This window comes from Anoplolepis gracilipes, chromosome 1, assembly GCF_047496725.1.
Source record: "Anoplolepis gracilipes chromosome 1, ASM4749672v1, whole genome shotgun sequence".
Classification (NCBI taxonomy): Eukaryota; Metazoa; Arthropoda; class Insecta; order Hymenoptera; family Formicidae; genus Anoplolepis; species Anoplolepis gracilipes.
In genome coordinates this window covers 16,362,501-16,375,595 of record NC_132970.1, presented here as the reverse complement: position 1 = coordinate 16,375,595, position 13,095 = coordinate 16,362,501, and the positions used below count along the sequence as shown (strand labels likewise).

General features: G+C 39.2%; 2 protein-coding genes across 8 annotated transcripts in view; one reads left to right on the top strand and one right to left on the bottom strand.

Moving 5' to 3' along the window:
• Positions 1–102: 102 nt before the first annotated feature.
• Positions 103–8,513, bottom strand: Ack (activated Cdc42 kinase). Of its 2 annotated transcripts, none has more exons than XM_072888685.1 (5): positions 7,939–8,513; positions 4,880–6,880; positions 3,083–4,729; positions 2,174–2,841; positions 103–1,925 (listed from the first exon to the last, which is right to left on the bottom strand). In XM_072888685.1, exons 2-5 carry the CDS (start codon positions 6,836–6,838, stop codon positions 1,826–1,828), a joined length of 4,374 nt encoding a protein of 1,457 aa, XP_072744786.1. In that variant the 5' UTR covers positions 6,839–6,880; positions 7,939–8,513; the 3' UTR covers positions 103–1,825. The 2 variants fall into 2 exon arrangements, with proteins under 2 accessions (XP_072744786.1, XP_072744794.1); XM_072888693.1 differs by having other exon boundaries at positions 8,052–8,513.
• A 601-nt stretch (positions 8,514–9,114) lies between these two features.
• Positions 9,115–13,095, top strand: part of Simj (transcriptional repressor p66-beta simjang) — a 12,760-nt gene continuing 8,779 nt past the window's right edge. For 2 of the 6 annotated variants that reach the window (XM_072910194.1, XM_072909780.1), the window contains exon 1: positions 9,115–9,859. The gene's annotated coding sequence lies outside the window, so the exon portion shown is untranslated. The remainder of the gene's footprint in view (positions 9,860–13,095) is intronic. The other 4 variants (XM_072910055.1, XM_072910330.1, XM_072910404.1 and 1 more) reach the window with 3 other exon arrangements.

Below are 13,095 nucleotides of genomic sequence, written 5' to 3'. Positions count from 1 at the left end.
ATAAATTTTATATTAGAAATGAAGGATTTTGGGATTAAAAGATAAGGTGGACTGCATATCTAATTGTAAACATATAAAATAACTTCAACATAATTTTTTCAATTCGTATAATTTGTTCATCAAACAGAAAAAAAGACATCCTAAAGAGATAGAAAGAAATGAGTAGAGTATTGACTAAAAGCTTAAATAGAAATTATATTATTATTATGTACACTATAGTTTGGTTTATACGTAATAATAAAATAATTCTTTCATTGTTCTTCAACGAATGTAGGAAGAAAAACATGTCATGATAATATCTAAATCCTCTAATCTTTATCTGGACTTGCAATAACAATCGCATTTGTGTGGTTTTTTTAATACTTATTTTGTTCGATAAAATATATCAGAGACATTAATCATAACAATTGTTTATTTTTACTAATCTCTCTCTAATTAATAGATTTTTTTGTTCTTCAAAATCTAAATACATGTATACGTTTAGACGTTTTTAAATTATTGAATTCTACAATTTTTATTGTAGAATATTAATCCTAGATTCCTTAGAATCTTCATATGCTTAAATCTTTAGATTCATAAATTTTAGAACACATTTTTTTTAAAAACTTTTTTAAAAATCTTTTTAGATTTTCAGAACTTTAAATTCTTAATATCTTTAAACTTTTCGATTTTTAAATTAAAAGTTTTTATAAATCTTGAACTCTCTCTCTCTCTCTCTCTCTCTCTCTCTCTCTCTCTCTGTCTTGGATCTAATATACAGAATATTTTGTAAAGCGTATGTAAAATTTTGACACAAGTTTTTTGAAACACTGTGTGTATGTGTGTATAAATGTTTATATATATGTATTATGGTATAAAACTTCAAACTTAAAACTCAAATTAAATATAATCAGTGGCAAATATAAAGTTTAACTTTCAAAACTCCGGAATGTCAAGTGTGATTTTGATACTTGGATAGCAACATATGTTCTTGAACTATGATGTAGTTCAAACTGTTATTTTCAAAAATTAAAAATTTATATTAATTATTCCATTAAATAATAACTATTAAATAGTTAATTAACATACAGTATATATATTATTTTTTATATATGTAATTGAAATAATCTTAAACTATAAACCGAAATTGTAGATTTGCCACTAATTGTTATCCACACATGCACACACAAAATTCACACGCAGAAAGACACACAGATAGGATAAACCAATAACAATTAGCATCTTCATTATTTTCACAATTGAAAATATTATAAAAATTTGTCAAACAAATTTCACAGTAGAGGAGCTAATAATATTATGATCCTTTTTATATACAATTTTTGACAAATTTTCTTCTTATTCAGTTTTGAAGATGTGTTTAAAATATTACTGATTCATCTTGTATATAAACTAAATATTACTTAATAATCTCAATCTTTTTTTTGACAACACTAGCTGTTATAAATAAAGTGCAGTTTCTTATCACTGTCCTAAAAATTTGTTGACAAGATTGTAATTATTAGTCCAGATAAAGACAACATATCACAGTTTCAGATTTATATTCGTTATGTATTAATAGTAATGTCACACTAGTACTATCTTTATCACCTATAGATTATGCACAATAACTTTTGTTTTTACACCGTCCAAACAGTAAGCATCAGTCACATTTATCATTAAATTGTGCCATAGAACGGAATGCTCGACATAGAAATTCATAAGTAATCTCAGATCGCTGTTGTAAATTTCCCAAGCGAAATTTGTCTATCGCTTTTGTTTATAAATAAACGTATAGTTACAACAATTATGTAACAGGAAGCTTTGAAACATTGACCGTGATTATTTCTCATCTGGCCTGATCGAGCAATAACGAAGCTGCCATTTCTACATCATATTTAGTTTGCTTCAGAGCGCTTTCGCACTGTTGTTTATTAGCCAAGCCCAACCTACAAAAAATGAGAAAATTAATTGCATTGTATACAGCTTTCTTCCTTTTTTTATATATCATCTTAAAGACTATGAATTTTGCACGATGGCATATATATCTATAGTTAATGTCGTACCTATTCTCAATATCTATATAAAATCTATATAACTGTATATGTATAATGTCGAGTCATAATGTCAATTTTACAGCAGTAGAGATAATTTTGCATGAATAAATCGATTCGCAAAGGAATATCGAGGTACTTACCTCACGAGACTTTCAATCTTCGCCTGCCTATCTTTTGTAATCTGTTTAGCAGCTTGATGAGTGTCCCAGCCAGTCGCCTGCAGCGCAGCTAGTACCTCCTGCTGCGACGCGTCTGTGGCCTCCTTCTGTACTTTCATGATCCTGCTCGCTCGAAACTCGTCGCTCAGTGACATCACCAATTGTTGGGAGGCCGCGGTAAGCGGAGGACTAGTACCGCTTTGGTGTTGATTGACTTGCAGCAGGTTCACCTTGACGGTGGCCAAATCGTTTGCCGTCGCTGATGCGGATATATTTCTTGCGGATGAAGAGGTTTCAGTTTGCAACAAATTGGAGGGTCCACTCAAGTTGCTTTTGGTTGTAGAATAATGGTTTTGCGTGTAACCATTTTGACCGGATTTGAGTGGGCTCCAGGTTGGAGGAGGAGGTGGATTATAAACTGGTGGCTGTTTCAGGTAAGGACTAAAGTCGCAAGAGTGTCCTTGAATAGATTGGTTTCTGCCAATCGTAGTCTTTTGTTGATGTTGATTACTCGTCATTTCTTGAGTGTAATTTTGGCTCGACTCCCCGCTCAAATTATTAGAATAGTAATTTCGCAATATATTCTGCTGAACAGTCTTATTATAGAGAGTATTGAATTCATTCTGAGACAGCTGTTCTAGATTAGGCACCTGTAAAATATTAAGAATCGTTTAGTCTAAGAGATTCGTTGAACGTGAGTTTTAAATTCTCAGGCTCATTAGATTTTAATAAGTATTGTTGTGATAAACGATAACATATACATATTATCGTTTATTTTTTTTTTTTTACATATTATTTACTCTAATTTTGTAATTATCTTTACATTTCATAACGTTGAAGAAAAAGCGTGGTACTTTCAAACTCTATTACATAATCATGAAAGCTACATACCGTTTGTTTCAATTCGGCGTATACTTGTTCGGATAAAAGTGTGGCAGGCTTCGTCACGTGTTGCTGCAAATCATTCTGTATATGAGTGATCTTGTGGACATTACTCACACCACACGACATTGGCACATTCTGATGATAGAATGGATGTAAAGCAAAGTTCTGATTTTGCAAGTAATTCTGACTCGTCGTCGGACAAGCCTGCGCTTGATTGGTGGAAGCGGCCTTGGAAATATTGCAAGATCCGTACAGAGAGGGTTCGCTGGCACTGTTACCAGCAACATGATTGGTAGTTTGAAGCAAGTTAAGAGCAACGCTCGATGCGTTATAATTCTGGCTACTGTTTGACGAACAAGCCTGTGTCTGATTCAAGTTCGTTTTAGAGCTATTCGCGACTTCGTACTGAGAATCGTTCGTGGCGCTGTTGGCGGTAATCTGCAGCAAATTGAAAACACCTTGGCCAACGCTCGATGAATTTTGAAGATAACTCTCAGTGTTTGCTGAAGAAGCTTGAGCTTGATTAAACGTAGCCTTGGTAACATTGCAGGGACCATGTTGAGCCTCGTTCGTGTTACCACTGCTAGCAATATTGCTGGCAGTTCCGTGAAGCAGATTGATATTCGCACCCTGATTGACGTGCGTCGTATTTGGAGAATGATTTGATGAGGAAGCTTGCGACTGAGTAATAATGGCCTTGGCGACATTGCAGGGACCATGTTGACCGTGACTGTTCGTACCACTGGTAATGTTGCCAACAGCTTCTTGAAGCAGATTAGCGTTTGCCTGAGCTACTGGAACAGGAGTTAATGTCTGACATGCAGCAGTTAAATCGGTCAAGGAGATGTTTTGCTGCTGCTGCGATAGAGTCTGCGTTTGCTGCCAGATTTGACTCACTATGGCGTCAGTTGTCGACTCTAACATGCGTTGCTCATCTTGGGGATGCGGTCTTTGAATGTTCGTACTTTTTGACTGCCAAGAGTTTTGTACTTTGCTAGTAGATGGTGTCGACGAGACAGATGCGCGACGATCCAGTGTCGTCACTGGCGATTTTGATTTCTTGTGTGGCGGAGACTTTAATACTGGAATGACCGACAAAGGTCTGACGGTGTCTTCTACTGTCGTTGAGAGCTGCGTCGACGCAGAACCCTGTCGTAACTTGTCTTGCGACGAGCGACACAAATAATTTGTGCCTCCTGGTTCTTGATTTTCTCTATCGTTGATAGAATTCGTGTTCTTTGTCGCTTCCTTTTCGCCTAAGTGCTTTTCTAATTCAGCCAAGAAACCGGGATCCAGCTTTCTCGTAACATTGGCACTGGAATTGGAATTTAGCGATAACTCGTTCATACTCCGTGCGAGCTCGCAATTGGATTTTGGCTTGGACGGACTCGTGTTTGGTCCGACGGAGGGAGGAGGCGGCGGAATAGGGGCGGCTGCGAACGATGATCCAGGCTCTCCGCTGGAAACGTTGGCGTACGTCTGTGCAGCAGAAGAATTCCGTAGATCCTCTGGCCAGTTCGATCCGCGAGGACTAACCTTATCTATTTCGCTATAGTGACTCGCGTCATCATCTTCCGCATTCGTATTCACGTTCAGATTTACTGCATCCTGCCGATACTCCTTGTTTAGATTCACCGAATACTGGCGAGCTTCCTGAGAAAATGATAAACAAAATGAAGCGATATAGAATATAATTAAATTAAGTGCCAATTATCGTTATAACATAATTACATAATTACAATTTTTTAAATTACTTAGAAAAATTATTTTTCAAAAGATGAGGTATAGAATATGTTGACGTACCTCTATATTAGCAGAATCAGGAACAAAATTCGTGGCGCTTTGAAGGTGATCGCCTTCCTGTTGATTGTCCACATTTCCATACATCTGCGTTTTCATATAGCGACTGGCGACTTCATTGGGCACATGACTATAATATCGTGAATGTGGCGGCTTCATGAAGACCGCGGACGTATCAAAGGGATCAGAATACGCGGGATCCACGTTACCAGGAAAATTTGCGTATGTCCTACCCTCTTCATCCTGCCAGGGAAACTTCTCACCGTCGATTGGCTCGTCTAGAATGTTGATCACTCGTCTACATGCGACCTCCTCGTGCGCACTCGTGCTTGCCAATTCCTCGGCGGTTAAGTCAATCAAGTTGCCCTCCTGATTGACGCTCGAGATTGACGATGATTGCGAGATCTTGACCGGACTCGATCGAACATCGTTACGCAGCTTCGTATAATTGAATTGCTTTCTAGTGCGTGGTGTGCCACAAGAAAATCTTTTCTTCGTTTGGTTATCTGTCGCAGCCGCTACTAACACGTCCGGAGGATCCATCGGGTTCCTCAGGTATACATCGTCGATGTAAACGGGGCTACCCCAGCTCTTGCCGAAAGGCGCGCCATGTCCCGTATGAATGAACGAATTTTCCAACGGCTTGCTGATGTCTCCCGGCTGTTTCCGGCGCATCGGATCGACCAGACAGCGCGGAAAGTGTGCCACCTGGAAGGTACGCTGGTTCTGACCTTTCCACCAATAGTTTTCCGGACGCCCGTCGATGATTGCGATCTGATCTCCCGGCTCAATGGACATCTTGCCAGGCTCGTCAAAAGCTGTCAGAGCTTTCATTACGGACGGCACCATGCCAGTCAACGATTCCTTTAATGAGGCAAACGTTGGTCTCTCCGAAGGTTCTCTGGCCCAGCAACGGAGCATCAACTCGTACATGTAGGGAGGCGTCGCTTCCGGCTCATGAAGCCGCTCGCCCTCACGATCGATCTTTCGCAGTATCTCGGAACCGTTTAGGCCCAGCCAGGGCTCCTCACCAAATGTCAGCATTTCCCATAGTGTCACACCGAACATCCAAACATCTGACGCGTGACTGAACTGTCGAGCCTTGAGTGACTCGGGAGCGCACCAAGGAAAAGGCACTTTCTTATGTTCGGTCATAACGTAACAATCTTCCTCTTGAGGAAGCGCTCTCATCAATCCAAAATCACCGATCTTGATTTTGTCGACCGTACTCAACAGGACGTTTCTGCACGCCAAGTCGCGATGTAGAAAACGCTTTGCCTCCAAGTACGCCATACCTGTAGCGACTTGCAGCGCATAGTTGCAGAGGGTGAGAATCGAGATTCTGCTGCACTGCTGTCGCAAATGGTCCAGCAACGCGCCTAAAGGCGCGAGCTCGGTCACCATCATCATCGGCTGCGACAGCACCACACCGTATAGTCTAATGAGATTCTGATGATCCAAAGTGTGCATCGCCTGAACTTCGGACACAAAGTCTTCTATAACACTTGGCTGCGTAAGAGCGTCCGCTTTCAGGACTTTCACGGCGACAGGCAGAGGTCGTCCAGAGGGAGAAGTCCATTCCCCTCTTTTAACTACACCAAAGCTTCCATCGCCCAGTTTAACAGACAGTACTACATCCTTGTCCTGTATAAGACACGTCAGTGCCGAGGAAGTCTCGATGGGCTGTGAGGCTCGCTTGCTGCTTTTACTGCTACTGCCAGGTTTAATTTTAGTAATTAGAGTTTTTTTCCATTGTGTGCTTCGTCTCTTCTTCACCGCATCCAGTAAGCGCCTGACGCCAGGTTTACCCAGACCGATCTTCTCCAGATCTTCCGGTTGAACATAATCAAAATGATGCAATCGAGTCACCTGTAGATCATCCCGTATTCGCGTGAAGAACTGAGAGAGCTGCACATCGTGCAATAGCTCCTGAAGCCACTCTGTACCCTCCTCGTCTGCCATGATAACTACAATGCTTCCTTGCTCACTGAGATATCCAACACTCTAAAAATGTATATATACAAATTTTTTTAATAGGTATACATATGTAGAGATCTACAAAAGGTTTCAAGCTTGCAAACAATCTCACTTTTTTAACATTAATTCTTCCTCATAACTTAAAAAAAAAGCAAATATTTATCATGTAGGTAAACTAATAGAACATTACTTTAGGCCTACTTTAGACCAAAGATATGATTTTAAAAAATGACAAAAAATCAAGAAGAGAGGAAATGTTTTGAAATTAAAACTTTTTTTATAGTTCTTTAAAGTTTGTTGTACACTTGCACACACAAATGCTTCAATGTTCTGTACATCTAGAATAACATAGTTTGAACTACTAGATAAAGAATATTTTATATATTATTTAAACATTGATAACTCCTTTTGTTATCTATTTCCAAGAATAACTAATCATATTGGATATCACAATAGATAAATTTCTATATCATGAATTTTTATAACTTTATAAGTTACACTCTGCTGTGTAATAACTTTATAATGTTGAATATTTTAGAAATTAAAATTTTTTACTATCAAGCGATTTATATTCAAAAGTTCAATTTTTAGGATGTTAAAACTTTAATATTTTGACAATTTCAAATAATAGCATTTCTAATGTCTTAAATTAAAAAATCTTAGTATCTTAAATTATATTTAAATTGTAATTCTATAAACTTAACCAAGCGAACAACTGTTTGCGGACTGTCAGATTAACAGATTTGAGAAAAACTACAGTAAAGTTTGCAAATATGATACTAATAATATATTGATGATAAAAATCAAGCAAAATTTCTGTTTAATTTCTGTTATCATTGTGCTGTCAATCTGTCTAATAAATTTTTTAGTTTTTATCATCAATCCACATATGACTGTGATTTACTTGATTTCCATCATATTTTATTGGCAAACTTTGCTGTAGTTCTGTTAACAATGTATAAAACAAATCCCTTGTTAAATCTATTGTCTTTTTTTCGCCAAGAAAATTCTAATAGTAAGTTTACAAGAAATCTGTTTTCGACACAGCTGGCTGTCTAAAAAATTCTATCCTCTTTGATTCTTACTTCATACAAAAGATGCAATAGTCAACAAGACAGGTGAATCCTCCAGTCCATGATAGTTCCTCTTTATACCTTCTGTAGCAATAAATCCTCCGAGAAAACAGCCGAGTACTGACCTGCGGATCTCGCTCTTATCATGGTTCTCTGTTCTGGTAGCGTCAAAGATCACTCGGGAAAAGAAAAAAAACCACCGACACTTGCGACGAAGCTTATTATTCGGGATGGATTTTCCGAAATGTCGTTCGCTTCAAGGCGCTCGAAAACGGCCTTCGCTCTGTCGGAATTCCCGACGATGCGCACTTTCACTCGACGGTTTTCCAGCGTGATGCATTCTCCAACGATCGCGTCCTAACCTAAAAGCAAGCTGCGGCCTCCCCCTGAAATTTGATCCTCATACGCGCACTCTCCGATCGTCGTGTACAAAACTACGCGGGGTCCAACAGCTCGTTGTTGCAGTTCCGTTTCCGCGGCTTCCGACTTCTGACGATTTTGCACACAACTACAAACAAGACTGGATTAGAGCGAAGGAGGAGAGGGGGAAGAAGGAAAAAGAAAACAAAAAAAGCGATCAAAATTGAATAAATTTCACTGTATATATAGCGTGACGTATGAGGCAACTGCGCATGCGTAAAGCGAACCGTGACATGCGCAGCGAATGCGATGTCAAAAAGTCAAGGTTCCAAAATGTACTTTGGAATGTAAAGGAACTGCCTTCGTCTTGATATTGTACATATAAATGCTGATAAGACTCTGATTAATCACTCAGGTTAAAGACGTTTTTGCCCTAATTGGTCAATTAAATGTACTAGTATTGAGAAACAGACTTCCCGTTTGCGCATGCGTGTCGAACGCATAATCTCCACTTCTGATTGGACAACATAAAACTCGATTTTGTCCGAGTGGATTTTCAAGCGCAAACATATATATGTGCCTTCCACTTTTGGTTTAAACAATTTCAGATCAGATGCGTCGCATCTGAATATTCATACATCGTGACTGTCGCGTGGACGAAAGCGGTGCGCGCTGGTGGGGTGGCGCATGCGCGGTAAACGATCCGGGCGCACCGGGCCGAGCGCGCTTCTGCTAACGCGTGCGCGACTGCGCATGCGTCGGCGGCATCTCTCCTCCCTCTTCTCCGTCATCACAGAACTCGGTCGCCGTGCATCGTTACTCGCGCGTGGATCGTGGATCTCGAGACTGCTCGGGACGTTTATTCTTCTCTCTCTTTCTCTCGCTCTCTCTTTCTCTCTCTCTTTCTCTCTCTCTCGCTCGCTCTCTCTCGTGAAAAATCATCTCAAGTGCGTGCGTACGTGCGTGCGTGGCGTGCGTTTCGATGACAGGGAGAGTCTGACATGTGTCGGAGCGTCGCGCGCGATCGCGAGTCGGTGAATCGCGTACGCCGCACCGATATATAATACATACACGAGGAGAGGACGACGACGACGACGCTCACGCTCAACGGGCGGGCGAACGGCCGGATCCAGGGTCGACGTGTACATTTATGACCGCGAGTGCACGATGCACGCGCGGTGCATCATCGTAAAGTGAACGACAGTGAGTAGCGTGCGCGACCAACAATATCGGAGAGCGTGCATCTTTTCGCGACCGGAAGAGAGTGCGTGCATTCCTCTAAGTGACGTATATACGAAGCGGAGGGGAAAAAAAAAAAAAAAAAAAAAGCGACGGACGCCGGCAACGCGCTCGCGCGCGTCTCGTTTTTCTCCGTGTGCGTATGAATAATATTCTGTCCGTGTAGTTTTGTGCGTGTGTCTGTGCGCGTTTTGCGGGAGGAAGGGACAGGACGTCCCTTCGTAAAGGGAGACGAAGATTGGGGCAGAAAATTGGGCAGAGTCGGCTCGTGTCAACCCGCATGTCGGCTGAACCACGCAAATTAGGATCAACCTCAAAGATCTCGGCTTTATAGGTACGTAATGTTGCGAAGGATATGTATATGTGTGCACACATGGGCGTAACGAGGGGGGAGGAAGGGCATGGGAAGAAGGTTCAGGGCCCTTATTCTCGAAACTGTGAAAAAAGTATTATATCGCATGCGAAAAAATTACTTGAGTCATTTTTGTGTATGATACTTTTTTTCACGCTTTCGAGAATAAAGATCCAGGTACTCGGCCAATCGGAAAAAATCCACGATTCAGACATTTTTTTCGCAGGCTTTTTATCCTTTTTTTTGAGAGGGATTTTAGAACGAAACGTAGAATTGGAGGTAGACACGAAAGAGAATAGGTAGATTTGGTAGACATAAATTATTGCTGTTGACACAACAATCAATATTACGTTGTATAAATATTTAAGTGACTTTTGACTACGTGAAATAGGTAGATACTAATGAGTTGTATATTCCATAAATTGATTCAAAGATATTTTTCTGTACATAAAAATCATTTAATTCGTCAAATCCATACGACATTTAAATATTCATCAATACTTCGTTTAATTTATTTATTCGATCAATGAATAAATATAAAAAATGCGTAATTAGCATTTAATTGCGATTACATATATACTCACGTTTCATATTTTTATACACTATTTTATATACTATTTTCTCTATACATATGTTATATACTATGTATTCTATACATGTTATATGATTATAACACTATATTTCATATATTTATATATCTTAAAATTAAAAAAAATATATATATTATTTTGTAATTAATCTTTTTATTAAAGACAAAAATGTGCATAACAATTTTATATACATATTTAGTTACCGCGTACATTATCAATTTCTCTTTTATTATATATATATATATATATATAAATGGGTGATATATATTTAAACATATAAGAAAACATGTTATATATAATCTCAGTCCGTTATTAATCTTTGTAGGTCACATTTTTTTTTACTCTGTTCCTGGTTACATATGGATCATAATATCTTGTCGCAGTTGTAACTATCAAAATGCTTGAAAAAAAATCTATAAAAATTTATATGTATATTCTTTGACATCTGTAAAACATGACCATGCACAATAAAAGTTAAAAAATAAATTTTAAACATTTTTTTATTAATTAAGGCCTTTGATATATTTTCTATTGTTAAAATATCGATAGACTGAAAATGACCCATATGTAACCTTTAAGGTTTAATAGTATATAATATATAACTATACAGGGTGATATATGTCGATGGCGAAAGTTGGAAAAACGCGTGCATCCGCATGCGAGGGAAATCGCACGCAATTGGGAAACAGTCGTCGTTTTCCGATTCGATAAGCCGTAAAAAAGCCGCTCATCGATAAAATCGAACGCGCGGTCAAGCGTAAGGTGTTTCACGGGCCGACTTTTTTCTCCTTTTGTCACGTGTGAAATAACACGGCGATCATTTTTGCGCGCGCGTTTGTGCAATGGGCCTAGTAGATTTCGACTTGTGCTCCTTTTCCGATTGCCGGAATAATGTTCTAAATTTAGAATCGTAATTCAGACATCGATCTGCTCATCGATATCGTTGTCGATATCGAATCGTCATGCGAGAAACTCTCGTCGCGGCGGGAGTTTGTTTATGCGCGCAAAATGACATAATAACTGTTCACGACCGACAAGTCGCATTCTCCCGCGCGTGTTTAGAAAGTTTGGAGACTCGGTGAACCTAGGGAAGGAGACTTGAGGAGGAACTAGACGAATCAGCTACGTCAAAAATTAATAAATCCAATTACATTTTGAAATTTATAAATTTTTGACATTATTCAAATACTTTTGGTCTTTTAAAATATAAAATTAATAATTAATTTGTGAGTTAAAATAAAGATTTGTTCTGTAAAATTAAAATTTTTCTTTTTATAAATTTTTGTACAGTCACTCTATAAAATTTTCGTGATACAGTCACTATAAAAAAGCTAGTTCGATAAGATAATATATATGATTTTGAAATTAAATTATATATTCAATACAGGTCAAATTTTTACTTTAACTCACAAATTAATCATTCATTTTAAAAGGCTAAAAGACGAAAGTAAGTAGTTGTGCAATGTCAAATTCATGAATCTTAAAAGTTTATTAACTTTTAACATAGGATATCCAATTCAATTTCTCCTAAAGATCTATGCATATTGTACAAGTAATGTCAAATTTTCTTATATAATTTTCTATAATCTTAAAATGAAACGATATATATTCACTCTGACAGAATTGGAGCACATTTGAACACTCATATATGTACAACATATATGAATATATATATATATATATATATATATATATATATGAATTTGACATTATGTATGTAGGATGTTTTCTACTTAAAGATGACAAATCGATTCTTATAATCACTTTGATCAAACCGATTAATCATCTCGCAGGAACAACCGATAATACTATATTTCTATTGTACGATATTGTAATGATATCGTTATAGAAAGTTTGTTTCGCTTATTATTATTCTATTCGAATAATTAACCGGTGCTCAAGTTAATCGAAATTTCATCAAAGAAGTTTGTATGTTGCGTAAAAAAAAACATGGAAAGCTCTTAAGCGCATTGCACGCGAGCACAGCGCTTAGTATTTAATCGCTTTACGTAAGAATCCACGTGCGGCTCGAGTCGGGCGATAAAAACACGGCACAGAATTTCTTTCACCCGGGCATACCCCTAATTAAACCTACGCGTAAAGATGTGCGAAGTAAGCCCAAGCGCATCCAGAGACACGCGAGAGGCTGCGCGTACTCGGTACGTACATTTCCCTCCTTCCACCCACCCCCCCCTCATCTGCCCCCCACCCTCCGAGTTCCAATGGCAATCGTTCGCGCGAGAGATGCGTGCGCGAGAAACGCGGTCGCCGAAAAAAAATGTCGTGAGCCCTCCGTATCGGCGGCGGCGGCGGCGGCGGCGGCGGCGGCGGTGGCAGCGGCAGCGGCGTCGTCGTCGTCACCGCCACCGCTGCCGCTGCAGCCGGCAGTGGGGACCCTGCCGTTGAAAAATCGATTTCCCGTAGGGCATAAGGGCGCGCGAGCGACCGGGAGGGCGGCCAGTGGGAGAAGGGAACACGTACGGACACGAAATTCGGGAAAATCCGCAAGATACGAGAGAGAAAGACAGAGACAGAATGCGAATGCGCGGGCTCCGTGTCCCGTCGTTGATGCTGTGCGATATAAACTGATACGCGGAGCGAGGAAGATCGAGAGACAGAGAGAGAGAG